Genomic DNA, 26,146 nt, shown 5'->3' on the forward strand with positions numbered 1-26,146 from the left:
AAGTGAGATCATACCCAGAATATCATGTACAATTCTGGTCTCCTTAATCAAAGAAAAGATTTCCTTACTTTAAAAGGACATGCAGTGAAGATACATCATATTGGTTCCTGGTATACCTAGTATGTCCTTTGAGGAAAGCTGGAGGTGCCTCGGCTACTATTTCCTCAGTTTAAGAATCAGAGAAACCCTCATTAAATTTTACATAATTCTTAGATACTTCAGGATGATAGACATGTTTCTCCTATCTCAGGATTATAGAACTGGGGATTGCAGTCTTAAAAGGATGCATAGGCTATTAAGAACCAAGACTGGGAAGTGATCCTTGCAGTTTTCATTTCCATTTCCAGAAGTGTTGGCGCAGTCTAGATCAATTATTTATCAATGAGGATATTAAAGGGACCAAAGGCCATGGAGACAGAGTAAGTTAATATCTTGTTCAATGGCAAAGCACGTCTAAGGAACTGAAAGGTTTCCTTGTATTTCATATGGGCATTGTGTAGACTATAGAGCTAAATTCAAATTCATAGAGCTAGAATCACTCAATATCATTTACCATGTTTGACCAAATTTTGAATGAATCTGCATGCTATGATAAAATTAGCCCACAACAGAAGAATATGTTGATTATTCCTTTATGTTACACTTGTGTAAACTGAATATTAAAATCACCATCAGTCCAATTAGATTGATATACCATTTTGGTTTAGATGTTTATATATTTCATAAGTGGAAACAATAACATTTACAAAAGTCTATTTATGATTAATTGTTGCAGTCCAAAACCTTGAACTGAAATTATACATTGCATTCTTGATTAAAATTTAGGTTTTTGTTTTAGAAATAATGATTCTTGGCAACACTGCATAGCAGTCACAGCAAATTTCACAGAATATGCATCACGTTTTTAACATTAGACAAAGTTTACATTAAAATGATATTATCATACAGCTGTAAGGCTTGTTTACATAGATTACAGGAATGTACTTAAAAAACCTATCCTCTAAATCAGAACAGTGCCCACGGGATGTTGATTGAAGTTTAGGTGTACATATATCTGTAAGAGGAAAGTTATTTATATATAACATAGGAGGTTTATATTTATGTATATCAAATTCAAGGTTACAGAGAAATAGGAACTGGCTGTTCAAACCCACAAGCTTGCCTTACCTTAATAGATTATGGCGCAACTATACAGTTTATTTCCTTACCTCTGAACAGAAATACATACAAACATTTTATGATTCATTAAAAAACAGAAGACTTTATGACAAAGCATTTCTGCAGCTGGTTTGTGAATGATTTTCATTCACAGCTATAGTATAACAAATAGTTCCAATACCTCTTTTTCTGGGATACGACCACATGGTATTCAGACCTGATCTGTTTATTTCTTATTTGTACATTTTAGAAAGAAACCTTCACCTTCTTGAACCTTGTTGGTATTCTGGGAATTTGGGAAAATAGCAACTTCTTTCAAAACTGTCAAATAGTTTTCAACTTGAATGGATTGAATTAAATTTGCCTCCTTATCCTCGAGGCAAATGGAAATATCCTCAATGACCAAAGCGAACAATTACAAATAAATTTAAATAATGTAAGAAAAATGTGGAATGTTTGCATTGTTATTGAATTGTTACTTTTTTAACAATAGAAATAAAACTGCTTGCTGTAATTAGTAATTTCAATTAGTCTAATACAAAGAATGTTTGTGCTTAATTATCAAAACAGTAAAAATATGGCAATGGGTGCAACATTAAGGCTTTATAGTTTTAAAATTTTTAGTGTAATATAACTATTTACATTTGTTCTATAGTTCTAATTTTTGGCTTGTGTTTTAATACCAATGGTATTTATTGTTCACAGTGAAACATACTCTCAATGCAGAATTCTAAATGTACCGATCTTTCTTTTCTTCTTGTTGTCCCTTCTATATAATATTTACTCCTAGAAAAACAGACACACTGGGACAGATTAAAACCTGGAATTGTGTATGCTTTGTAACTGATCATATTTACATCTCTCCATCTTAAATTTTATTGTTATTATAACTATACAAGAATGAATTTAAACATGTACTCAGTAGGTATGCAATCCAGTTCTGAATGCCACATCTGCTTTCTGATGTAAAAGGTACAAAAATGAAAAAAGTTTGGTTGTCATTCCCAAAAAAGTATTATTCACAGTGCATACTCAAATCCAAGAGATTGAGAGTTCTTTCAAGCTGGTGTTTAGCAACGGTGCAGCCCAGCTGAACAGTTGAATATTGTGATCTTCAACAGTTGCCATTTGTAGTCAAAGCCACATTGCTGAACAAGCTTTTGTTACTGCACCACCAAGTTCTTTCAGAGGCTCTTCCATCTCTATTCAGACTCATTTTTAGCCAACGCTGTCCCTAACAGTATAAATCTAGGTAAAAAGCTTTGAGCCTTATGCTTGATAGTTTGGGAGTGAAACTTTGCTTTTGCTGCAATTCAAATACCAAGTCATTTTTTATTCAATTGGAAGGCTGCTGAGGTAATACATGGCACATGTTTACAAAACTAAAGACCGATCAAGAAACTTGGTAAAGATGAATTGTCCTTCAGTGTCAAATAGTCTCTTCCTACTTTTCCACTGGAGGTCTTCTTCCAGTCCTCAAGATTTCTTCACTTCGCTCAAAAGAAAATTTTGAGAAAGAAAAATGTCTTAAGAAAAACATGGCATTTTTTTTTTACTGGACTATTTAACTGAGTTAGATCACTGGTGTTCAACTTCCTGAGAAGTTCTGCTTTTGTCTTCATTCACTTGGGCTGTACTTTCCTCACTATTATGTCGTCTGAGAACAAGTCCTCGCCACCTTGCCTTGTTCTTTCGCAGGTGGCTCATCATTGTTATGGTCAAACTTGTGTTTTCAGTAAAACGGGACCATTCCACAAACAGGGGCTCAACAATGTAACTCATAAAACCTGGACAAAAAAAGGAGAGTACTAAATTAATGACATCTTCACCTTAATTCAAAAGCTATTAATAAGTTAGGCAAAATATTATGCAAGAGAACACTTAAGAAAGGAATCAGGAGGGCTAAAAGAAGGTATGAGGTTGCCTTAGCGACAAAGAGAAGGAGAATCCCAAGGGATTCTACAGAGATGTCAAGAGCAAAAGGATTGCAAGGGACAAAATTGGTCCTCCGGAAGATCAGAATGGTGATCCATACGTGGAGCCGAAAGAGATGGGGGAGATCTTAAATGGATTTTTTGCATCTGCATTTACTCAGGTGACAAACACAGGGTCAGTAGTAAAATGGCATCAACTTCATGGACCCCATAAAGATTACAGAGGAGGTGTTTGCTGGCTTGAGGTCAGTTAGGGTGATAAATCCCCAGGGCATGACAAGGTCTTCCCTCGGACTCTGCAGGAGGCAAATACAGAAATTGCTGGGGCTCGAGCAGAGATATTTAAATCATCCTTAGTGACAGGAGAGGTGCCAGAGGATTGGAGGATAGCCAATATTGCTCTGCTGTAAAAGAAAGGCTCTGAAAATAAAGCAGGAAAGTATAGGCCAGTAAGCCTGACATCTGTAATGTGAAAGTATTGGAAGGTATTCCAAGGTAACACATATATCAGTATTTGGATAGACGTGGACTGATTAAGGGTAGTCAGTATGGCTTCGTGCATGGTAGGTCATGTCTAACCAATCTTATAGTTTTTCAAGGAGGTTTCCAGGAAAGTTGATAAATGCAAGGCAGTGGATGTTGTCCACATGGACTTTAGTAAGGCATCTGACAAGGTCCCCATGGGATGTTGGTCAAGAAGGTTCAGTCTCTTGGCATTTAAGAAGAGATTTTTAATTGGATTTGATATTGGCTTTATGGAAGAAGCCAGAGAGTGGTAGTAGATGGATGTCTCTCTGACTGGAGGCCTGTGACTAGTGGAGTGCCACAGGGATCAATGCTGAGTCCAATGCTATTTGTCATCTGTATCAATGGTCTGGATGATAATCTGGTAAACTGGATCAGCAAATTCGTGGATAATACCAAGATTGGGGTGTAGTGGACAGCAAAGAAAACTACCATAGTTTGGAGCAGGATCTGGACCAACTGGAAAAATGCACTGAAAAATGGCAGAAGGAATTTAATGTTGACAAGCACAAGGAGTTGCAATTTGGTAGGAACAATGTGGTTAGGTCTTGCAAAGTGAATGGTAGGGCACTGAGGATTGCAGTAGAATAAAGGGATCTAGGAATACAGGTCATAATTCATTGAAAGTGGCATTACAGGTAGAAAGGGTCATAAAGAAAGCTTTTGGCACATTGGCCTTCATAAATCAAAGTATTGAGTACAGGACATGGGATGTTATGTTGAAGTTGTACAAGACATTGGTGAGGCCTGATTTGGAGTATTGTGTTCAGTTTTGGTCACCTACCTACAGGAAAGATATAAATAAGATTGAAAGAGTACAGAGAAAATTTACAAGGATGTTGCCAGGTCTGGAGGACCTGAGTTATAAGGAAAAATTGAATAGGTTAGGACTTTATTCCTTGGAATGTAGAAGATTGAGAGGAAATTTGATAGAGGTATACAAAATGTTGAGGGGTATAGATAGGATAAACGTAAGCCGGCTTTTTCCACTGTCATTGGGTGGGACTACAATTAAAGGTCATGGGTTAATGGAGAAAGGTGAAAAGTTTAAAGGGAACATGAGGGGAAACTTCTTCATTTAGTGCGTAATGAGAGTGTGAACAAGCTGTCAGTGCAAGTGTTGCATGTGAACTTGTTTTCAACATTTAAGAGAAGTTTGGATAAACACATGGATGGTAGGCATATGGAGGGCTAAGGTTCTGATACAGGTCTACGAGAATAGGGAGTTTAAATGGCTCGGCATGGACAAGATGGGCCAAGGGGCGTATTTCTGCGCTCTGCTTTTCTATGATGCTATTATGCTTATCAAATCCAGATCTATTTTCAAGTTGATGCTCACTGCCAAAACACCAGCTACTCAACAGCTCTGAACTTAGGTGAGTCATTATTGCGTAAATTCCTAAAACACACACTACTTCATGTTGAAGGAACAGGTTCTGGACAGCTCGATATAGGTCTGCAGCAGGATCTATATCCACCTAGTAATACTTATATGCAAACATTTAGGAACATGGTGAAGATCTCTAATTTAATATCTTAAAATATTGAACTTCAAAAAGAAAATATGCAGGGTAAGTAAATACTCTGGTTCCCCGCTACAAAAGAGGAATAAAGGCTTCTTAACTGAAGAAAATGGGTGGATTAGGCCCAGCTTCTAAATCTGCTGCACTTTAATATCATATGGACCTGTCCCAGTTTTCTAACCTTACAAAGAATTACTTCCCCTAGAAATACCTCCAGTGACCTAGCCTCCACAATTTCAGGTAGACAACTCAGGATATTACTACCCCTAGATCTGTAAAAAATTGAAAATTCACTACAATCTTATAATATGCAGAGGGATATTATTTTAACCTGTCCTTTCTCTACAATTTTCAAGGCAAAATAAGTCTGTAAAAAGTATCAAATTTATTTTACCTATTTGTATGCTGGGTATAGTATCTTTCAGCTGATTGCACAGTGGACTAACTTCAAGCTTCAAACGTTCCTCTAAGTCACCTGCAAGCCAAGTAAGCAAGCAGAAATAAATGAATAAAAATTATATCATATAATACAATGTTTTCATACCTTATGCATTAATTGTGTACTTTAAATTAATCAGCGTACTACTGTGAATATACAGCTCATGATCTAATACCAAGTCTCCAGTATGTATGATGACTTACACAATCAGGCCTCTGAGCATGGAACATGACATTGCCTTATGATTTTGTTGTCAAATACAGACTTTAGAAATGGCATTGACCGTAAAAGGATGAATATGCCTTCACTGGACGGTTAAGTTTACTCCAGTGTAAGGTTCAGTGCTCAAGCTTTGAGGGTTTGGGCAGGGGTATTCAACGATAACAATTATTCCGGCAGCCTATTTCAGTGTATCTGCTCCCATCACCTACATCAAAGTGGCCCACCCAGAATTAAAGCAGCACTGTGTGTGAGTGAGAATGACCAATTATTGCATACATGAAGCATAACATGGAAAAATACCATTTCTTTAAGACTCTGAACAAAAATGGTATTGGTCTCCCATACAGCCCACATTTTCATGTGATTAAAAATTCTTACGACTGAATTCTAACCTGATGTATAAAGGTGAATAGTTTTTTTTTGAAGGAATCTGGAAATTAATTTTGATCATGTAGAGAGGGGTACAATACAAAGATGGAAGATGGGTAACTTATCTGTCAGTTTACATATCAAATGATGAGTGATTTTAAGACCAAACATGCAATAAAATCATTTTCAGTTATGGCAGGAAAATGTAACATTATCAAACTTCTTGAATTCCATTTAGCTATAGTGGATTGCTTTCAAACTATAATTAAGCATACTTAACTAAGTATTAATGACTTTTTTTGTGAAGTAAATAAAAGGAAACAAATTTAAACAGACTTTCCAAAATAGCCAACCAAATACAGAACTCTGATTATCCATTTTGTTTTGGCACATATACTTGTTACTCTAGTTACTGGTAACATTATGTACAAGTATGTTTTTTTAATTTGAGAATAAAGATTTGATGGCTGGGTCAGGAATTCATGAGAGCCATTGTGACTGGAGGAACTTGATCTGAAACATCGACTGCCTGTTTCCCTCCACAGACACTGCCTGCCAGATGAGCTTCTCTGGCAGGTTACTGTTAAGAGTTAGGTACAAAATTAGCTGAATGAAGAGAACAAGGAATAAACGCAATGGTCTAATCAACATTCTCTTGTGCTAGCAATCACTTCTTTATTAGTCAGGTCAGATTATTGGGATTCAGTTATCCTACACAGGTAGAAAAGATTTAACAATGCCACTCATGAAATGATTTACCAGTAGTACGAGAACTACAAATCAGAGATCAACATCTTCAATGTTCCTTTACTCTAGAGATTTTAAAGCACCATTCTCATATATGTGTCAAAGACTGATCTATTTCATTTAATACAGAAAATGAACTGAGGAATAAAAGCAAGGCTTGCTGGTAATTTGATACCTTAATGCCTAATGATGTTGATATTATTTTTGGAAAATTAGTAAGGCACATATTGTTTCAAAGTTATACAAATCCAGGATTTTGAAATAATCAAGCTGAAGGACTCACTCCTTCATTCCCATTGTATAATTTTCCAAACAAATTTCTGGATTCTGAAACCTTGTAGCCTTGAGAAAACCATGAATATATACTGTAAATCACTTAGCCATCATAGCGCACAAGTCCCACTAACCTTGTCGGTAAAATTCCTCACAGACTTTCTCACTCCATTGCTTGCTCATATCCCAGACCCGACAAGGATTACAGATATCTGCACACTTAAGTGCTATCTGAATAACAATCCAAAAACAGAAAAATTACCTAAGCAAATACCAACTTTAAAATTAATTTTGAAAACAACTTGTTAATGAATGATATAGAAGTTCTTGAAAACTGCCAGTTACCTAGACTCAAGTCAAAATACTTACTGTAAATTTCAGAAATTATACATTCAATTAAAATCTGGTCTGAATATTGCAATAATGTATCTGCACTATGAAGCTTACATGGAAGGTCATGCTAAATAAAGCATAATTTTTAATTGACCTTTGCAGTATTTCAGTGAAACTGAATAGAATATCAATTTCAGGTAACAAGGTATAGATAGGGAGGATGTGATGAGCTGATCCTCTCCATTTCAGTTCATCTTTTTAAAAAAATATATGACATTTCTTTATCCTCTTTACTCTCAGATCAGTCAAAGTTCAAAGTAAATTTTATTATCGAAGTACATATATGTCACCATATACAATCCTGTGATTTGTGTTCTTGTCAGCAAATCTATAGAATAATAATTATAACATGATCAATAAAAGATCAACCAGAATGCAGAAGACAACTAACAGTGCAAATGCAAATATAAAAAGCGATAAATAATGAGAACATGAAATAATACGATAAAGAATCTTTAAAACTGTGATAATAGTTTGTGGGTACATCTCAATTATGGGGCAAGTGACTAGTTATCTCCTTTTAATCGAGAGCCTGACGGTTGAGGGGTAGTAACTGTTCCTAAACTTGGTGATGCAAGTCCTGAGGCTCTTGTGCCTGATGACAGCAGTGAGAAGCAAGCATGACCTGGGTGGTGGGGATTTCTGATGATGGATGCTGCTATGGTAGATGTGTTCAATGGTAGGATTTTCCATTCAAAGGCATTGGTGTTTCCATACCAGGCTATGATGCAGCCAGGCAATACACTCTCCACTACACATCTACAGAAGTTTTAGATGTCATGCTGAATCTCTGCAGACTCCTAAGGAAGCAGAAGCGCTGACCCACTTTTTTTGCAATTGCACTTATGTGCTGGGTCCTCTGAAATAGGAACACCCAGGAATTTGAAGTTGCTAATGCTCTCCACATCTGATGAGGACTTGCTCATGGACCTCTGGTTTCTCTCTCCTGAAGTCTATAATCAGTTCCTTGATTTTGCCTACATTGAGTGAGAGGTTGTTGTTCTGACACCTCTCAGCCAGATTTTCAATCTTTCTCCTGAATGCTGATTCATCACCACCTCTTATTTGGCCCACAACAGTGGTGTCATCAGCAATCTTGAATATGGCTCTGGAGCTATGCTTAGCCACACAGTCATAGGTGTAAAGAGAGTAGAGCAGGGGGCAAAGTGCACAACCGTGTAAGGCACCTGTGCTGACAGAGCTTGCGGAGGAGATGTTGTTAATCCAAACAAACTGACAGATGTGATCTCCATTTTCAAAATCTTGAGGAGGGAGATGCTTGTTGTTCCTTTCTATAGTCTCCAGAACTAATATTCTGGAGACAAGAAAGGAACAGGGAATACTAAATTGCAATTTATCACTGATACACAGTTCTTGCAAATACACCAGATGTCTGAAATAGATAACTACATGGAATAACCTTTAATTAGAAAATAAGAGCTAACAATTCCAAGAGACTGTCAATAATGGTATTTATTCATAGAAATTTAAGGCAGACAATAAAATATTCAAGAAAACTAATATGATTAATATTTTCATACTGAAGAATCTGAGGTACAGTGATTTAGTACATTCTGTTATCAAATGTTATAACCAGAAACCAGGGCTTAAACAAAGGTACACATTTACTGATTAATTGATGTGATATATTTTAAGTTCCACAGCTGTAAGTTGGGGGACCCATGGGAAAAGAAGCACCACGTGGAAGGGCACTTTGGGTTGGATGTCATAGACCAGATTGCTGTTCACTAGTGACATTATCTTTAATAAAATTATGACATGCAACTTAAGCATAATGAACATTGTGTTATCTGCTCTATTGAATTCTTGATCACTAAATCTAATAATAATAACTGCTATATTAGAGTCAAGTTTTTATTTCTAGATCTCCAGAAAAATAGCCATAGACTGTGTTCTGCATGTGAAGAATCTGTCAAAAATGACTGTCATTTGTCATCATCAGGTTCCACATTTAGGCAGGCCTCTTCCAACAATTAATGTTTTATACTCCACAACCTAATGTGTTCAAGAATTGTGGTGATCGGTGGGCATAGACTTTCACATTTCCCTATCTGTTCTTCAATTCCTCACTTTAAGTCAACTTAAGGGACTGTTCTAGCTGAGTAATGTGAGCTCACACTGTTAAAGGGATCAGAACGTTAGAATGCTCAGTATCACTGTGGAAGTCCCAAGTTTGCTGCAGCACTCAACCAGTGCTTTCCAGGTATACAGTATGTTCCAACACTGGACTATAACAACAACATAAACTTACTGGACTCATTTATGTTTCTGAATTTACCTGCTGAAATTGCAGTTTGGAACTTGTGGGAAGTGTGAACACATCTGTTTTAATGGAGAAGTGTGGTTGTTAGGGAGGTAGGTATCTAGTCATTTACATTTTTGAATTTTTTGTGTTTGCCTTAAAATTTTTTAAGTATTTAATAATAAAAAAAAATAGATTTTGAATACTACTGAATTCCAATATTCAGGTCCTTGAGCAGTAATTAGCCAAGCCTGAGGACATCACGTAAAAAATTAACATCTTTGATAGGACATTTTAAAGCCCATTCACATAGCAACATAACGTTTTGCAAGGAGAGACCTCAAATACAGACAATAGCCCAGTTGTTCCTCTCCAAAGCCAAGTAGCATTACCACAATATGTTGTAATCCTGATTTACTGGAGAAAATAAAAATTTTGCTAAATGAAATGCTCTATTAGAAATATTTCAAGTAAAAGTGTATTTTATAAATTTTTAAATTACATTTAAGTGTGTTTTGGGGCACTTGAGGCAAAGTGTAAGTTTGCAATTCAAACAAAAATATGAGTCAAGACAGGTTTAATACTGAAGAGACCATCAGAGTGTAATAGCTTTAGAGCTGTGATAATAAAAGACAGTCATCCTTTACACATATTCACATGCTTAAGGAATAATGGTCTGGACCTTCCACTGACTGGTGCGTTGTCCAAGTTTATTGGTCACCTGCCTATTAAAATCAGAATAATGTGGATCAAGTCAAGGGCTGTGATTTGCTGCTGAGTTAGCAGCTAGGAAGCACTGCTCATGGAATAGCTTTGATAGAATATCTTGGGCAGTCACAAATCAGTCCATGTAAATAATTAAAACTAAAAAAAATTAAACATACTGAAAATTTAAGAAGTTGAAATGAAACACTCATAAACATTATGGAACAATTAAATATTTTTGAACCAACTCGATGAAATAAATAAAGAAAATGAGCTTATATTTGCTGCCCACCCCAACACTCTCAAAAGAATGGACAGCTGTATTGTGTCCGGTCAAACCAAAGCTAACTTCACAGCCCACAGGAATACAGAATTCCTGTAATCTTATGCATGCAAGTCCACACAGTTCTGTGTAAAACTCCTTTATGGAGACTTCAGGCTCGCTAATTTATTATGACTTTGACAGCTCGACTAAGATGCAGGCATGCTTGACTGCAGTGGCCACTCTGGGCCCAACCAAAGTTGTAGTTGTTCATCCTTTACCTCTTATTTGCTATCGCAAGACACTGCTGGTTATCAAGTACTGCAAGTCTACCCTATCAGTGAGTTGCACAGTAGCAACGGAGCTGGACTTGGTGCGGACCGTGAAGACGCCAGGGTTGGTGTGCAAACAAATGGAGCGAGTGATTGTCTTGGAAATTTTTTTATTGTGTTTGTAGGACCCTGTTGGACATTGGTAATGTAGAATACTGCAAGTTTGGTTCACTGGTGAGACCGCGGGTGGGGGAGCTGTAGTGTGGTCTAGGCTTTAAGCTACCGAGTCACTTGTTGCAGCCACCCAGGGGAGAGATGCTGAAAGCCGTGTGGGAGAAAGCAGAGACACAGTGGCATGCTGCAGTCTGGGCCAGTTGGGGACTGGCTCTTCCTATCGGTGCTGCCCTCCACTGTGCTCTTGGTGGAAGACAAGCTGGACTGCATTCATCTGCAGACTGGTGTGGGCTTGTTCTTGCTGCCAAAATTCAGGCACCATCAATCTACAGGGTATGACACTCGGGGATTTTTTTTGTGTGACTGTATGTTTACTGCTGTCTTATATGTGCCTTGACTGCTGGTACTGTGTTTGCCACCTTGGCTCTGGAGGAACACTATTCATGAGTATTCGTGTATGTTGAAAGACAATTAAATTTGAACCTACCTGCAATATGAAGTGCTTATGATCTGCAACCTCCAATGATAAATCTCTGTTGTCCGAATGAGCTTTCATTCTTCTAAGAAACTCATTTTGTCGGCTAATATCTGTGGCCAGAATGAGAGATCCTAACTGTTGTTCAATGTCTTGTCTGTAACAAAAATAGATGTGATCATCTCAAAATTGAGGACTCTATGATTGTTGATTTTCTGTGTGATGAGGAGGTACCTTAGAAGCCAGTGCTTCCCTAAAGGAAGTGGAATTGGAGGGAAAGCTTCAGTGACTTCAGTTAATTACATTTTTACCATAGATGCACCTCTTCTAATTGAGTTGAATCATACACTTGACTAACAATGTATTGAGAGCTCCTCTGTCTTTACTGATATTGTCCATACTCATATAACTTGCTGTTGAATCGAAACAAATGCTATATTTGTATCCTACTATCTTGTTTTCAGTGTGGCTTCTATGTCACATTTTACCATCGTGGATTCAAATAGCGATAGAATATTTGGTTCACTCTCTGCATATGCTCAATGCACAATTAAATGTAACTTAAACATTATACAATGTTTTAGTAGAGACTGTCAAATTATTACAGATAAGCTTAACTCACATTGTTTCTGCAGGCAGATGAGCCAGCAGCCCTGATTCTCGGAGCATTCCCACAGTAGATCTCCAGTGGTGATTCTCCAGCACAGAGATGTTCTTTAAAGAGAGCAAATAAAAAAAAAGAAATCCATTCTTTATTTCCATGATAGCTTACTGAGTGATACATTAATACAAGGTCTATAAGACCAGTTACAGACCTTAAGAGGGAGAGTAGGAGAGACCACTACATTCTGCTTCAGCCAACAAGTGGGCATGTGAAAAGCTGGCAATAACTTTGTTCTGATATACTTTATAGCTTATAAAAGACTCATCTTCCTTCATGTGGCCCAAATGATAGTGGCAATTAATTATGAAACAAGCTATTTGAGGAGTATACACACTATGATGAATTTAAAGGGCAAATTAATATGGTCCTATTTGTTACATTTTAAGCGCAGCACTTGTTCCATGGTAAAGTTAAAGGATGTTGAGTACTGAGGATAGGTTACTTGCAGTGTGACAACTACTGATGGCCTCTGACCACGTGTGACACACATTTCCTTTGTGTCATCTCTGATCCATTAAGGCAGCCCTGCTGCCTTTCAAAAGTGTAGAATTACATCAGGGCTTGATACTACATGAGTCCCCATGTGGACTACTTCTGCTCTTGTAACTTAAGACTGCCTTGCCATGCAGTAGGCCATGAAAGCAAATCATTCCCCTTCTATTTAGCCCCAGTATTCCTCAATTAACTTACAGCTTCAGTCAGTCGTTTCAGCAAGGTTTCAGCAATGCTGTCTGTATACCAGAACGGGATTGAGTGGGATTCCTAGGCACCTGGAATTTTTGATGCAATTTATCTCTTTGATGCCAAAATATGGATGCTGAGCTATAATGCTGAAGTGACCATCTTATGCCAGCAAGCTCTTAAAGCCACCCAAGTGGACAGAGACATCCCTCTCTAACTCACTGGACTAAATCCTTATTCTAATATACTTTATTCTGATATCCTACTGATAATAAGTCACCAATCTAAAAATTCCTAGTTTATTTCAATACATTTTTTTCTGATCTTTAACCAATTTTCTTCGTCAATGTATTATCCCAATTCCACATCCTTATTTCTGAAGTAACCGTTCATGTAGGAACTTAATAAATGAATATTACTCACCAAGCAAATAATGTAAACACTACCTTTCATGAACTGGCATGTGCCAGTTAATATTTATTTTTCTCTTCAACATAAATGTTTGTATACTTATCAACCATAAAGTCTTTAAACCATTAATAATCTATGATCACTACAATATTAAACAATTGCAACAGTAAAAACTGCTGATATAGTAATTTAAGCAATAAGAAATATCTCACACTTGTGCTATTATTGAAAATTATAATTTGTAATCACTACGGTTTAAATGGTCAAAATACAATAGGTTTTAGTTTTCACCTGATACAGACTGGCTAAATGATGTTTGGTTTTAATTAAAAAAGGCTGGTTGACTCCTGGATGATCAACATCATGGGCTGCAGCTGCCATCAAACCAAGCATGATATCAAGAGGTGTCAAAAAGCGGGCAAGCTTTAAAGCATGTAAAATACAAAGGAAAATTATTATAATATACAATATTTATAATCCTTTTAATGCTGATAAATGTCATGTTATAAAAGATACAAGAATAAAATCACACTTCCATATAGACACAAGAGATTCTGCAGATGCTGGAAATCCAGTAAGACACACATATTGCTGGAAGAACTCAGCATCTATGGAGGGGAATAGTCAACAGTTTGGGCCCAGATCCTTCGTCAGGATCAGAGGGTCTCAGCCTGAAACGTTGACTGTTTATTCCCCTTTGTGGATGCTGTCTGAACTGCAGCCTTTTGTGTATTAGAGGAATTTGTGGTTTCTGCTGGGTTGAGAGGATAGCACAGCAAACTTGGGTAAAATGCTGCTTTTCAAGGACTACGTAGTGATGATGTAACATCTCTCAATGCTATATATTTGGGCTCTTCTATACTATCACACTAAAATCCATCTGTAACGGTAACATTCAGAACCCTAGCAGATTTTGCTAATGCAGAAACATGTTCTCAATTAATTGTGTGGTTAACCACGGATTTGGTTGAAAGATGGTGCACAATAGGGAGGGAGTTAGGTTAGGAGCTGCTAGACTTGTTCACTTAAATTCATTTTTTGACCATGTACAAATATTTGGCTGCAGCCAATGATTAAAAGAAATCACTGTCTTTATATCAGAGTATGTTTTTTGGTTAGGTAATTGAAATTCAAATAGCAAACAGGGAGAAAATCACATTAACTTGTTATTGACGGTCTCAATTTGTAATAAAAAATCTTGAAAAAAAATCATTAATTTCTCAGCCAAGCATATGGTTTATGCACCAGTGTTTCACCCGAGACCCTTACCTGTACCTAACCCCACAAATGCAAAATGCATCTGCTACATATATCTACAGACATTAATTCTTAAACAGAAAGTGATGGAAGTGTGTAGAGATCTATACCTTGTTAGGTGAAAAACATCTGTCAGATCTAATGGCAGAGCAGTACAACTGGTGGAGCTGACACCTAACAACTGCAGTAACCCGGCCTCACTCCTGAGCTTCAGTGTTACCTGTGTGCAGTTTGTACATTCCCCCTATGCCCCCGTGGGTCTCTTCTGGGTACTTCAGTTGTCCTCCACATCTCAAGGATGTCGGTAGGTTAATCAGCCACTGTAAAATTAACCTAATGTGTCTGGGAGAGGTAGAATCTGGGGTAGTAAATGGGAATGGGATTAGTATAAATGGGCACTTGTTGGTCAGCACAGCCTCAGTGGGCTGAAGGGCCTGTTTCTGGGCTATATGACTAACACCCAAAACTTGTCTATTCTCTTTTCAGGTGCTAATGGATGGTGTATAGTAATTTGATTTTATTTCTGATTTTTAGCTTTTGCAGTTTGTCTATCACCTGATCCTGTCCTTGAATTTACCTAATTTAAAAATAAAATTGTTTGATGGAAAAAGGTACCGTAATTAAAGTGTGAAGAGTTCTTTTGAACTGTTTTATGAAAAAAATGAAAGACAAGCTTTAGTTCAGAAATTTAATCAACAAACACTTGTATAACGTAACCTCTCTGGGTTTGATCATTTTCAGATACCATGAAATGCAATGGTTTGAATGAATTAATTCTCAGCTTCTGACTTTACCACTGCTTGGGATACCTTGAATGAGTATAGATTCAACACAATATGAGTATGTTAGCCTAATAGAGTCCTTGTTGTGTGTCTGTCTCTCCCTAGTTGCCCAAGTGATCTAATCCTGTGATTATGTGTAACTTCAGTTAATTAGACTGTAAACCAAAGTACATGAGTGCATGCAATCTTTACCAGTAACCATATCCAGGCATATTTAAATGAAGCCATATGATTGTGGGAAATCCAGGGTAGAAGTTCCAGCTATTAAGCTGATCATTAACTCATTTATATTCTTAGCTGGAGTGACTCTGGGCCTGAAAAAGTGTTTCGACCTCAAATAACAACAATTCAAAGATGCTGCTCAACCTCCTGAGTTCCTCCACCACATTGTCTGTTCCTTTTAATTCTACACTTCCCTACCCTGGGAAAAAGATGATCTAGCCAATCTATGCCCCTCATAATTTTATAAAGCTTTATGTATTGCATTTATTTGCACAGTATTTCTTTTGTACATTGGTTGTCTGTCTGTCTGTTTATATGTAGTTTTCATAAATTCTATTGAATTTTTTCCCTATTGATGCCTACAAGAAAATGAATCTCACAGTAGCATATGGCATCATATACTGTATGTACTCCGAAAATAAATATTCTTTGAATTTTGAAGTTAGCCTCGTATATTCCAGTGAGAATAAACACAGCCTCTTCAATCTTTCCTTATAACTACAACCCTCCATTCCAGGCAACATCTTAATTAATCTGTCTTACATTTTTTTATTGCTACATTCTTCCTGCTGTTTGGGAACAGGAAATGTATACAAGTGATTTTCATCATTTGATCTGATACAAATCTGTTATAATCAAGTAAAAATTAACATTAACTAACATGTCATTTAGGTGAATACCTTAATATCTGATTCTAACGACCAATGTAAATATTATAAGTATCTTGAAAATGTAAGTTAATTTTAGCAGTGTTTGTTCAAACTATATTGAATTTATTATAATGGTGTCGTTTGCTTTATATTTCATGAAATAAAACTTCCATGCTGAAGTCAGTAAAATTACATCATTTTACAATGAAATACTTGGACAGCATTTTAAGATGGGCAAACTAAGTTTTATTACATAAATTCTCATGGAATATTTCGGATTTCAGTCACCAACTGTCCTTTGACACATAAAGGGCACAAAAACAGCTCACTTCAGTTTGAGAAACCCATCAGCTGAACTATACTGTTATACAAACCACAACTGCAGAAAAAATGATGCCGATTTAGTTATTCCTTAAATGTTAAGTTTGCATGGTGATTATCAGCAGGATACTTAGTGCCAGCAATTTTAAGGCTTAAGCTAATCCTCCTCCTTTACCAATGTCTGCAAATATAGTGCACTTCTCACAGAGGAAAGACCTGGCAGGTTCTCCTCATGCTACTTAACATTGATGAGAAAATTACTTTGTTTCCAAGTTTGTGTAAAAGTTTTAAAGAAGATTTATTTATACCTTTGGTTCTTTCAGGTAGCAATGCATTGCCTGAGTCACATCGGCTGCATGGACTGCATTGTGATAAGGATTCTGGCTGTGGTAATCCTCTTGAATCATAACTGATAGAGGAAAAATAAACACGTACTTATTTGTCACAAAGCTACCAACAAAAATCTGAAGCAACTGCACAACTTTCACAAGTGTTTGTTTGCAACAGGTTTTACTGAATATATGTCATAAGCATAATGCATATTACTTCGTAAGAAATGCAAACTCACTTAAACTGAGGGCGAACTTTCTTCAGTCTCCTGCCAACTGCTCATGCTGGGACTAATTTCATTGAAAGACAGCTAAAAGTATAGAAGACTCCCCAAAATCTTGCTGTCCAAGACAGAAAGTGGCCCACCATATGTGCTCATCTGAGGTAATGCAACTGAGGACAATGATTCAATACAGTGGATTCCAGTTAACTGGGACATTTTGGGACAGTATATTTTGGCCCAATTAAGCAGCTGAAGTATGTTTGTAGTTAAATAGTTAAAAAGGTGTGTAAAAAAAAGACAAACGACCATTTAACTAAGTAACAAATTATGTACTTAAATGAAATACTGAACAAATCAGAACACTACCAATAGTACTACAATAATATAAAACTGGGTCTTAGTTTCTAATAGATATCAACGAAGGAATTCATCCAATGTAGTGTGCATGGCCATGTTCTTCTGATTGACTGTAAATGAACAAATTCAGAGCAAACACCTAGAGGAGATAATCACAATGATTGCGTCCTTCAAATCTTCACTTTAATTGTAAGATTCAAGGTGATTGCTGATACCATCAAATTCTTCATAGTTCTTAACTTATTGAAGTAGTACTATAATTTCATTTTCATTCCCGGCCATTTCTAGCATATCTGAGCCTGAATGCTTGAAACCAAAATGAGCAAAACAGTTCTGAATTGTCTTACTGCTTATTTCTTGCCATCCATCAGTACAAAAAAAACACTGCTTTTAGAATTCAAACACTCCCACAAGTTGGAGATCATCCACAGGTGTGTATTTTTGTAGTCTTTGCAGTTGTAAAAATGCAAAAATAGCATTTGTCAATTTATTTTACACTCTATTCTAACTATAAGAACATTGATAGACCAAAGTCTTGTTGTGAGTTTCAAACAGTTCATTAATGATCTTCCAGGTATATATTTTGTTACAATTAAAAGGCATATAAGCAGACAGGTAATAAGCCGCATTCAGTTTAGTTAGATTGGCATCACGTTTGGAGAATACATGGTGTATTGAAGGACCTGTTACTGTTCTCTGTTATCAAATGGAAACTCAATTTATTAATGTGACAGCACATTCATTCACCCACGTAACCATGAAAGTCCCAAATCTGCGGACTGACCTCTACTATTTCCCAGATGGGGATTCTGTCTGATGAACTTTTACCAGTTTAGTCCCTAATCAAACACAGCAAACAAATTCATTTGGAAAGGGGAAGAGTACAAGTTAAAATCATTTGTAAAAGTTCAGATATATCTTATTCTTACATGATTTCCTATTTTAATCATTTTAATTGCTTAGTTGTTTTTATAATAGTGAATTACAATGCATTCTTTAAAAAAAGATGCATTGAACTTGATAGTTGAGAAAATTCTTCAGCAAGGGCTTGTTCCAAATTATCACTGACCATTGGTTCATTAATCTCTCCATATTCTACCTCCAATGGTATCATCAGTATAACTTTTTCACAGCTTTTTGATAAGGGACAGCCCAAAATTATAAACAATGTTCCAACCAAGATATTGTATACTTGTGTCACCTTCACCCAAGGTGATCTTGTAGTATTGTTTAATACAGGCCTCATCTGAGCTCTGATAAGATTGATCTTTCTTGTAGCACCTCCCAAAACTCAAAAGCAACATTTACAAATAGTGCTATTTGAACTTGATAACTTATTCAGCTATTATGGATAACTAGTGCTGTTTGAAGAGGCACTGAAGTTATATTTTAGAACCACAGTATCAGTTAAGCTCCACTGAAACAGGGCCTTCAGCTCAACTTGTCCTTGCCTACCTAAGCTCGTCCTACTTGACTACCTTTGGTCTATATTCATCTAAACCTTTCCATTCCATTCACCTGTTCAAATGTCTTTTAAATGTTGCTTCTACCACTTCCTCTGTCTGCTCAGTCTGTATACCCACCACCTTTTGCATGGGAAAATCCCTTTTAAATCTCTTCCCTCTCAACTTAAATCTGTGCCCTCTAGTTTTAGACTCTAGGAAAGAGACTGTGACAATCTATCCCTGTGACAATTGTGCCGCTCAAGATTTTATATATCTCTATAAGGTATTCCCTTAAATGCCAGGAAAAAAGTCTTAACTTGTCATGTTTCTCCTTATAACATCCTTGTGAATCTTTTCTGTTCCCTCTGGCTTCCTGCAACTAGGCAACTACAACGGCACAACTATAATCTAACCAAAGCTTTGTATAGCTGTAATGTGATGTTTCAGCTCTTATACTCAATGCCATAGCTGATGAGGGCATGTCATATCCCATTTTCACCAACTTGTCCATCTATTTTATCATTTCAGGGAACCTGTATGACCAGCTCTCTTATTTAACAATATTCTCTAAGGCAGCATTATTCAGCCTGGCCTAGCTTAACTGCCCTAAATGTATTCACTTTCCACTTGTCCGAGTTATATTTTAACTTCCTATTTTTCTAGTTGATCAATATCTCATTATAACTTTAATCATCTTTACTGTTGTACAATGCTACCAATTTCCTGGTATCTTGTACCCTGGAATAAAACATTACTTTTGTGATATGCTATTTCTTTAAAATATTACGTCAGCAGTTATTTAGTAAAAATCTTCTTCTTGGGCTGCCCCTTGAGATTAGTGATTTGTTTTCACTTTGGTTTTGTGAATTCTGAGCTGACCAACAGGTCCACTGGGGGAGCTGCAAACTCTTCCGCAGATGAAGCCAAAGGTGATGCTCTCCTTCTGCCACTTAAGCAGGACTTGTGTGTAATCCTGATGATGACCTCAAGATCTCAACACTAACCTAAATTTTCCTTCTCCACTTACAACATTGCATTTCTTCAAGAAGGGTTGAACACTTACTTGATTCTTTTCCTGGATTACTTTGACTCATCTATCACACCTTCCCCAACAGCATGCAAACCATGCTACCAACACAGAGGTAATCTCAGTGATGACATCTGTCAAATAAGGCTGCATCATTACAACACTGTACTCAATCTTCCCCCATGACACACACTGCCTACAATAACACTGATTTCTAAAATTTGACAGCAACTTCTTGGCAAAGCAGAGATGGATGATGATGAAGTTCACCAGTACCTTCAATGTACCTGCACAGACTTTTAGTCAATTGAGGAAAGTAGTATTTGAAGACCAAGACCTCAGACCAGGTACGAAGCTCATTGCCTACTGTGCTGCAGTGATCCTAACAATCATGTATTCTTCAACAATATCCATTCCAATGCAATAACATTTAGAAATATTAATACTGTAATGTGCTTTCTTGTTGGCTTACCTAAAAATCTGTGCAGTTTTACCATATCCAATTGAAAGTGCTGAATGAGACCATGAAGATTGAACAAGTGACACAACAGAGTGACAAGACTATTCCCTAAAACAAAGAAGAGCAAGTTAGCAATTAACTGGCAATAACTGTATGGTACAAGTTTATTATCATTCAACTGTATAACATGTATACTGCCAAATGAAACGACATTCCTCCGGACCAAGGTACACAACCCAGTACATACAACTCACACACAACACTAAGTATTATTACCATAAATAAATTAACAAATAATAAAATGTAGGAAGGAATAGCAGCACTAATGAGTTATGCTACTGGATATTTATATTATTCTGAAAAACAATTTCAGGTGATGTTTTGATTTTGTTGAAAGTGTAAAGAGAAGAATCTAAATTAAAAGAATCTAAAGTTTCTCTGAAAAAATACTAATTTTGCAGTTTAATAACATCTCCTCTCCTGCTCCATATAAATAATCTCTCTAAGGCAGATAACAACACATTTCCCCCAGCGTTGTAGCAGGCAATTCTAAATGTTTACGCTAATATAGTAATGCTAGATTAATGTGGGGTTAGTGTTATATTAAAAAAAGAAATGAAGAGGCATTCTTCCTGTTCCTGAATATAAACAGAAAATACTGGAAACACTCAGCAGCTCAGGCAGCATCAGAGGAAAGAGAAACAGAATTAATGTTTTAGGTTAAAGATCTTTCATTGGAACTGGCAACAGACGGCATGACATGGCTCTGTCGCTAAGACTTAAAACAAAACTCATTCAAAGTTGGTCTATCTCATTCTACATCCCTGAACTATGCAGCTTTCCAGATCATTCATTTCATAGGGCTGTTAAGAATCAACTACAGGGTTTAGAGTAACATGCAAGTCAGAGTTCCTAAAGAAAATTAGAGAGCCAGATGTGTTTTATGATATTCAAGTTAAAATTACTAATGAATAAACTCTTCTCAGGCTTCCAGCTGGGTACAGGTATTGATTTTAACCAATGTTTCAAAGACAAGCTCTGCCACAATGTTCTGCCACCGCTGATTCTTCCGCATCAAGGAGCACAGGAGGTGTATCTGTTTTGGTTATCTGGAGAAATTGATGATAGTAGAACTCTGCATTCACAATGACCATAGGATTCACTTTGGCAGCACAAAACTACTGTGCCACACCAATGGCTTTTGGGACAACCTGGTGAAGGAAGCCATTGAAATAAAACCAGAAAAAAAGAATTTTAACAAAGTCAAAGGTCTTGATGTAAGTAAGAATTTTAATTTGAATGTAAGCAAGGTGGTACAGTGGAAACCTGATTGGATGAGGACTAACCAATCAGGAGGAACAGACGACAGGGGTATAAATACCAGCAGACTAGACATGCTCAGGCATCATTCATGATGAAGGTGGCAGTTTGTCTTTGAAACATTGGTCAAAATCAACATCTGTACCTGGCTGGAAGCTTGAGAGGAGTTGATTAGTTATGTATGATGGGGTAGCACTAGATTCTTTTTTTTTTTACTAATATTAGTTTGCAATCACAAACCTGTTAAATTACATGCATTTCAAATTTTCAGCTATTGTGGTGGAATTTATACTGATGTCCCTGAATCAATTTCCAGATTTTGAGATACTAACCATTATTCTATGGTACCTAGTGTCATGGTGTTTCAGTAAGAGCTTTTTCACTATTTATATTGGCAAACCTCAGAAGGCCAGATCTGGCTTGATTTTATAGCAAGCAACGAGATCTTGGCTACAGATTCAATCAGAGCCTGTTGATACGAAGAAATACAATAGAGACATTTCTCCCATTACACCAAAAATGGGAAATGATATTATAGAGAAACAGAAGATTCTGCAGATGCTGGAAATCTTGTGTAGTGCACATGGAAAATGCTGTTAATGAAGGGTCTTGGCCCAAAACATCAGATTTTATTTTCCTCCATCTATGCTGCCTAACTTGCTGAGTTCTTCCAGCGTTTTGTGTGCGATATGAGAAATGGTTAGAATTATGATTAATTAAAGATAAATTAATTGTGATAGTTGTAAGTAAGAGTCTGTAACTTCCCTCTGGACTTGAAGGCAATTCAATGTGGTAGAGAGCGAAGGAGACCTGAGGTTTGATTGTTTTATGTGCCGTGCTGAGGTTCAGGCACCAGAGCATACTGATTCGACGGAACTCAATGTTGGGACAGAGATTTATGCACTGTGTCCAATCAGAAAGATCTGTTACAGGCTGAATCGAGGTGGTGAGGTCCAGATGCCAGGACCCATAGTGTACCAAGGCGATTAAACCTGATGTCTGGATGTCGATTTAGGTGCCAGACCAGACTGAAAAGGTCAGGGTGTCGGGGGCCACGGTGAGGGATGGGCCGGGTTAGATCGCTGCTCCATGCTAAACTATGAGACTCTATAGGCTAAGGCACTCTTTGCAAACTTCAGTTCAGAATGCTATTTGCTTGCATGATGTGTTCTTTTTCCCCTCTCTGCACATTGGCTGTTCGATGGTCTTTTATATGGATTCTTTTGTTTTTGTGGACATGATGTGTTCTTTTTCCCCTCTCTGCACATTGGGTGTTCGATGGTCTTTTATATGGATTCTTTTGTTTTTGTGGACATAATGTGTTTTTTTTCCCTCTGCACATTGGTTGGTATTGTTTTTATATTTGGGTTATGTTGGGTTTCTTTGTTTCGTGGCTGCCTGCTAGGAGACAAATCTCAAGGTTTTATAATGTATACACACTTCGATAATAAATGTACTTTCAACTTTGAATAAAAATGAGCTGTTATCAGTAATTGGGGGATCAAGTACAAGAATAAATATGAAGTATTTAAATTGGTGGGTATGACAAGTAAAAAAAACTGGAGAGTTAAAGGGAAGTGGAATTTATTTTGATTTGCTGATTGCAGGCATTAGATTAGATTTTAGACAGATGGAAGATTGGATATGGACAGAATAGATAAGGTACAAATTAACCAAGTGTGTTGAGAACCAGTGGTCATGTAGAATATAAACATACAGCTTCTACAGATCTTTTTTCATTTTACTATAGACTTAAAAATCATGTTACAAATTGTAAACACAATTCTGCATATTCTGGATTCAAATCAATTTTCTACATGGTTCAGTGTTAATTTAGCTCCCTGCATCTCTCTGAGCTTGTCCATTTGATATATGACACCTTTGCTTTATAAGGGTGAACATCTTGTGGCTAAGGTTGCTTCCTATAATATGGAGACAGCATGTATAAAACATTGTAATACATCTATCCGGGGGAAAGTGCACTTTGACAGACGAAACCACTTCTCACTTGCACGTAACAGTTTATTGATAGATCAACTTACCATTAGTCAGACGATCAAACAAAAAGATGTCAAAGTTCCACATTCCAACTTTTGATAACATGTGCTACAAAGAATCAAAATGGGAGAAAAATTAAAAGGCATGCTGATATAATAGAGATATGCGTACACAATCCTTAACACAGCAATAATGTTCCTATGAATCTCCAAGGACATTTTAAAAACTATTTGACACAACCACTAGGAGATTTCTGAGCGCTTGCTTGAAAACTCAGTCAAAAGGCAAGTTTCAAGTAGCATCATAAAGAAGGAAAAAAACTGCAATAAAATTATAGTTAAATGGAAATAATTTTCATCAATAGTCTTACTGAACGACTCTCCCATATCCCTCCCTCTCTCACTGATAATCTCTGGGCCCAGACATCTCTTTCACCAATCAACCCCACTTATGATTTTATCTCTCATCTTCCCACTTGCCTCTTCAATCGTACCCTGCCCCCAATTCTCTGTCTATCTCTAATTACACTGTCAGTTCCCATGATCTGTTGTTGCTCATTGATAAAGGTGAAATTTGTAAAGCTAAGTATCTGTACCTCTCTAACTGTGCAATACCTTGTGCCACATGGCCTTTAGAATGCTAATTAATATAAAAAGTGACCAGGATATCCAACAGGGAGTTCATAACTGCTGAACATGTGGAACTCAGTACTACAGGGAGTGTTTGAGGTGAATATTATGGACAAATTTTGTGAGGCTGTGCAAAGACATGAAGGGAAAGAAAGGGATAAACAGTTATGCTGATGTAGACAGACGAAGAAAGTCTGAAGGAGACTTGAGTAGAGAATAAAAGCTGGCATAGTTAACGGCTGGGGTCAAAGGGCCCATCTGCCTGCTGTATGGTTGACGCAATTTTTCAGGAAAGTGCTGTTGTGAATACTTCTGAGATATTCTGCTTTGAATGGTAGCTACTAATGTTTTACCTCCAAACGAAGAGTGTGCAAATTTCTGTTAGATGGTAGATGCTTGGAATGGACCACTGGGGTAGTAGTGGGCGCAGATGTGATAATGGTGTTTAGATAGGTGCATGAATACACAGGCAACAGAGGGGCACCGACCATGTGCAGGCAGAAGAAATTTGCTTTAATTTGGCATCATGTATGGCACAGTCATTGTGGGCTGAAGGGCTTGTTCTTATGCTGTACTGATCTGTGTAAATGTAGCTGTTTACATATCCTGTGAGATCATGTATCTAGTGATAGGAGACTTGACAGTGAGGCTGACAGACAGGAGTGTGGCTCCAGAAGAGGTGGTAGGATAGTGTATTGCCTCCTGGGTGCTCTGAAAGGCTGCAAAGTGAACAGCCACAGGTTGTTTCGACAGTCAGAACAAGGGATGAAGTCTTGCAGACTGAGTACAGGGAGTTAGGTAAGAAGTTAGAGTTAGGAGGCTGAACCTTGAGAGCAGTGCTCTCCAGATTACTTCCAGTGCCATGTGTTAGCGTAGTCAAAATGGAAAGTAGGGCAGATAAATTTGTGTCTGAAGAGCTGGTTCTGGGAGTAAGGATTCAGTTTCTTGGATTATTCAGATGTTTTCTAGAGTAGAGGTAACCTGTACAAGCAGTGTGAGAGGCTTTTAAGAGTGATGTTGTGTCAAAAGCCATATGTTTCTGTAAGGATGAGGGGTAAACTTGCCAAGTTTAGAGAATCTTCGCTGACATAGAGATATTGAGGCTCTGGTCAAGAAAAAGAAGCAAGCATACGTTGAGGTTAGAGGTGGGGGTTGAATGAATCCCTTAATGGTTGTAGAAAGATAAAGAATGCTCTTAACAGAGCAATCAGGACAGCACAAAGGGAGGCTACAAAACGGATTTGGCAAGTAAGCTTAAAGAAAATCCCAAGAGCTTAAAGAAAATCCTAAGAGTAAAAGGGTGGCTAAGAAGAGAGCAGGTCCCCTTAGTGATCAACAAGGCCACCCACGTCTTGATCCATAGGAGGTGGGTGGGATTTTTGATAAATACTAGACAAGCAGGTGACCCGTTGGGGCACCCTTTGAGAGAAAGGTAGTGCAGTCTGATGTGATGTGCTTTGGAAATTAAAGAAGAAAAATTCAAGTTTATTAAAGAAGAAACATGCGTAGCAAGACAAATATAGCTCTTCCTCGTTTAATGAAGGACACTTTTGATGACAACATTTCTGGTTGATCTGCCACCCTTACAGAATACTCTCCTGTTTTAATTTCTTTTTCCCCAGCTTAAAGCCACAT

The 26,146-nt window shown here is 37.2% G+C and overlaps 1 protein-coding gene across 2 annotated transcripts in view; it reads right to left on the reverse strand.

Moving 5' to 3' along the window:
- Positions 1–680: 680 nt before the first annotated feature.
- LOC140733245 (3',5'-cyclic-AMP phosphodiesterase 7B-like) overlaps positions 681–26,146 on the reverse strand; it is a 133,285-nt gene continuing 107,819 nt past the window's right edge. For both annotated transcript variants that reach the window (XM_073056314.1, XM_073056312.1), the window contains exons 5-13: positions 23,927–23,990; positions 20,577–20,672; positions 17,031–17,131; positions 13,782–13,913; positions 12,357–12,448; positions 11,747–11,891; positions 7,325–7,421; positions 5,535–5,615; positions 681–2,945 (exon numbers count right to left, since the gene is read on the reverse strand). In XM_073056314.1, the coding sequence (XP_072912415.1) occupies positions 2,737–2,945; positions 5,535–5,615; positions 7,325–7,421; positions 11,747–11,891; positions 12,357–12,448; positions 13,782–13,913; positions 17,031–17,131; positions 20,577–20,672; positions 23,927–23,990 (1,017 nt within the window). In that variant the 3' untranslated portion in view covers positions 681–2,736. The remainder of the gene's footprint in view (positions 2,946–5,534; positions 5,616–7,324; positions 7,422–11,746; positions 11,892–12,356; positions 12,449–13,781; positions 13,914–17,030; positions 17,132–20,576; positions 20,673–23,926; positions 23,991–26,146) is intronic.

The sequence above is a fragment of the Hemitrygon akajei genome, chromosome 9 (genome assembly GCF_048418815.1).
Source record: "Hemitrygon akajei chromosome 9, sHemAka1.3, whole genome shotgun sequence".
NCBI lineage: Eukaryota > Metazoa > Chordata > Chondrichthyes > Myliobatiformes > Dasyatidae > Hemitrygon > Hemitrygon akajei.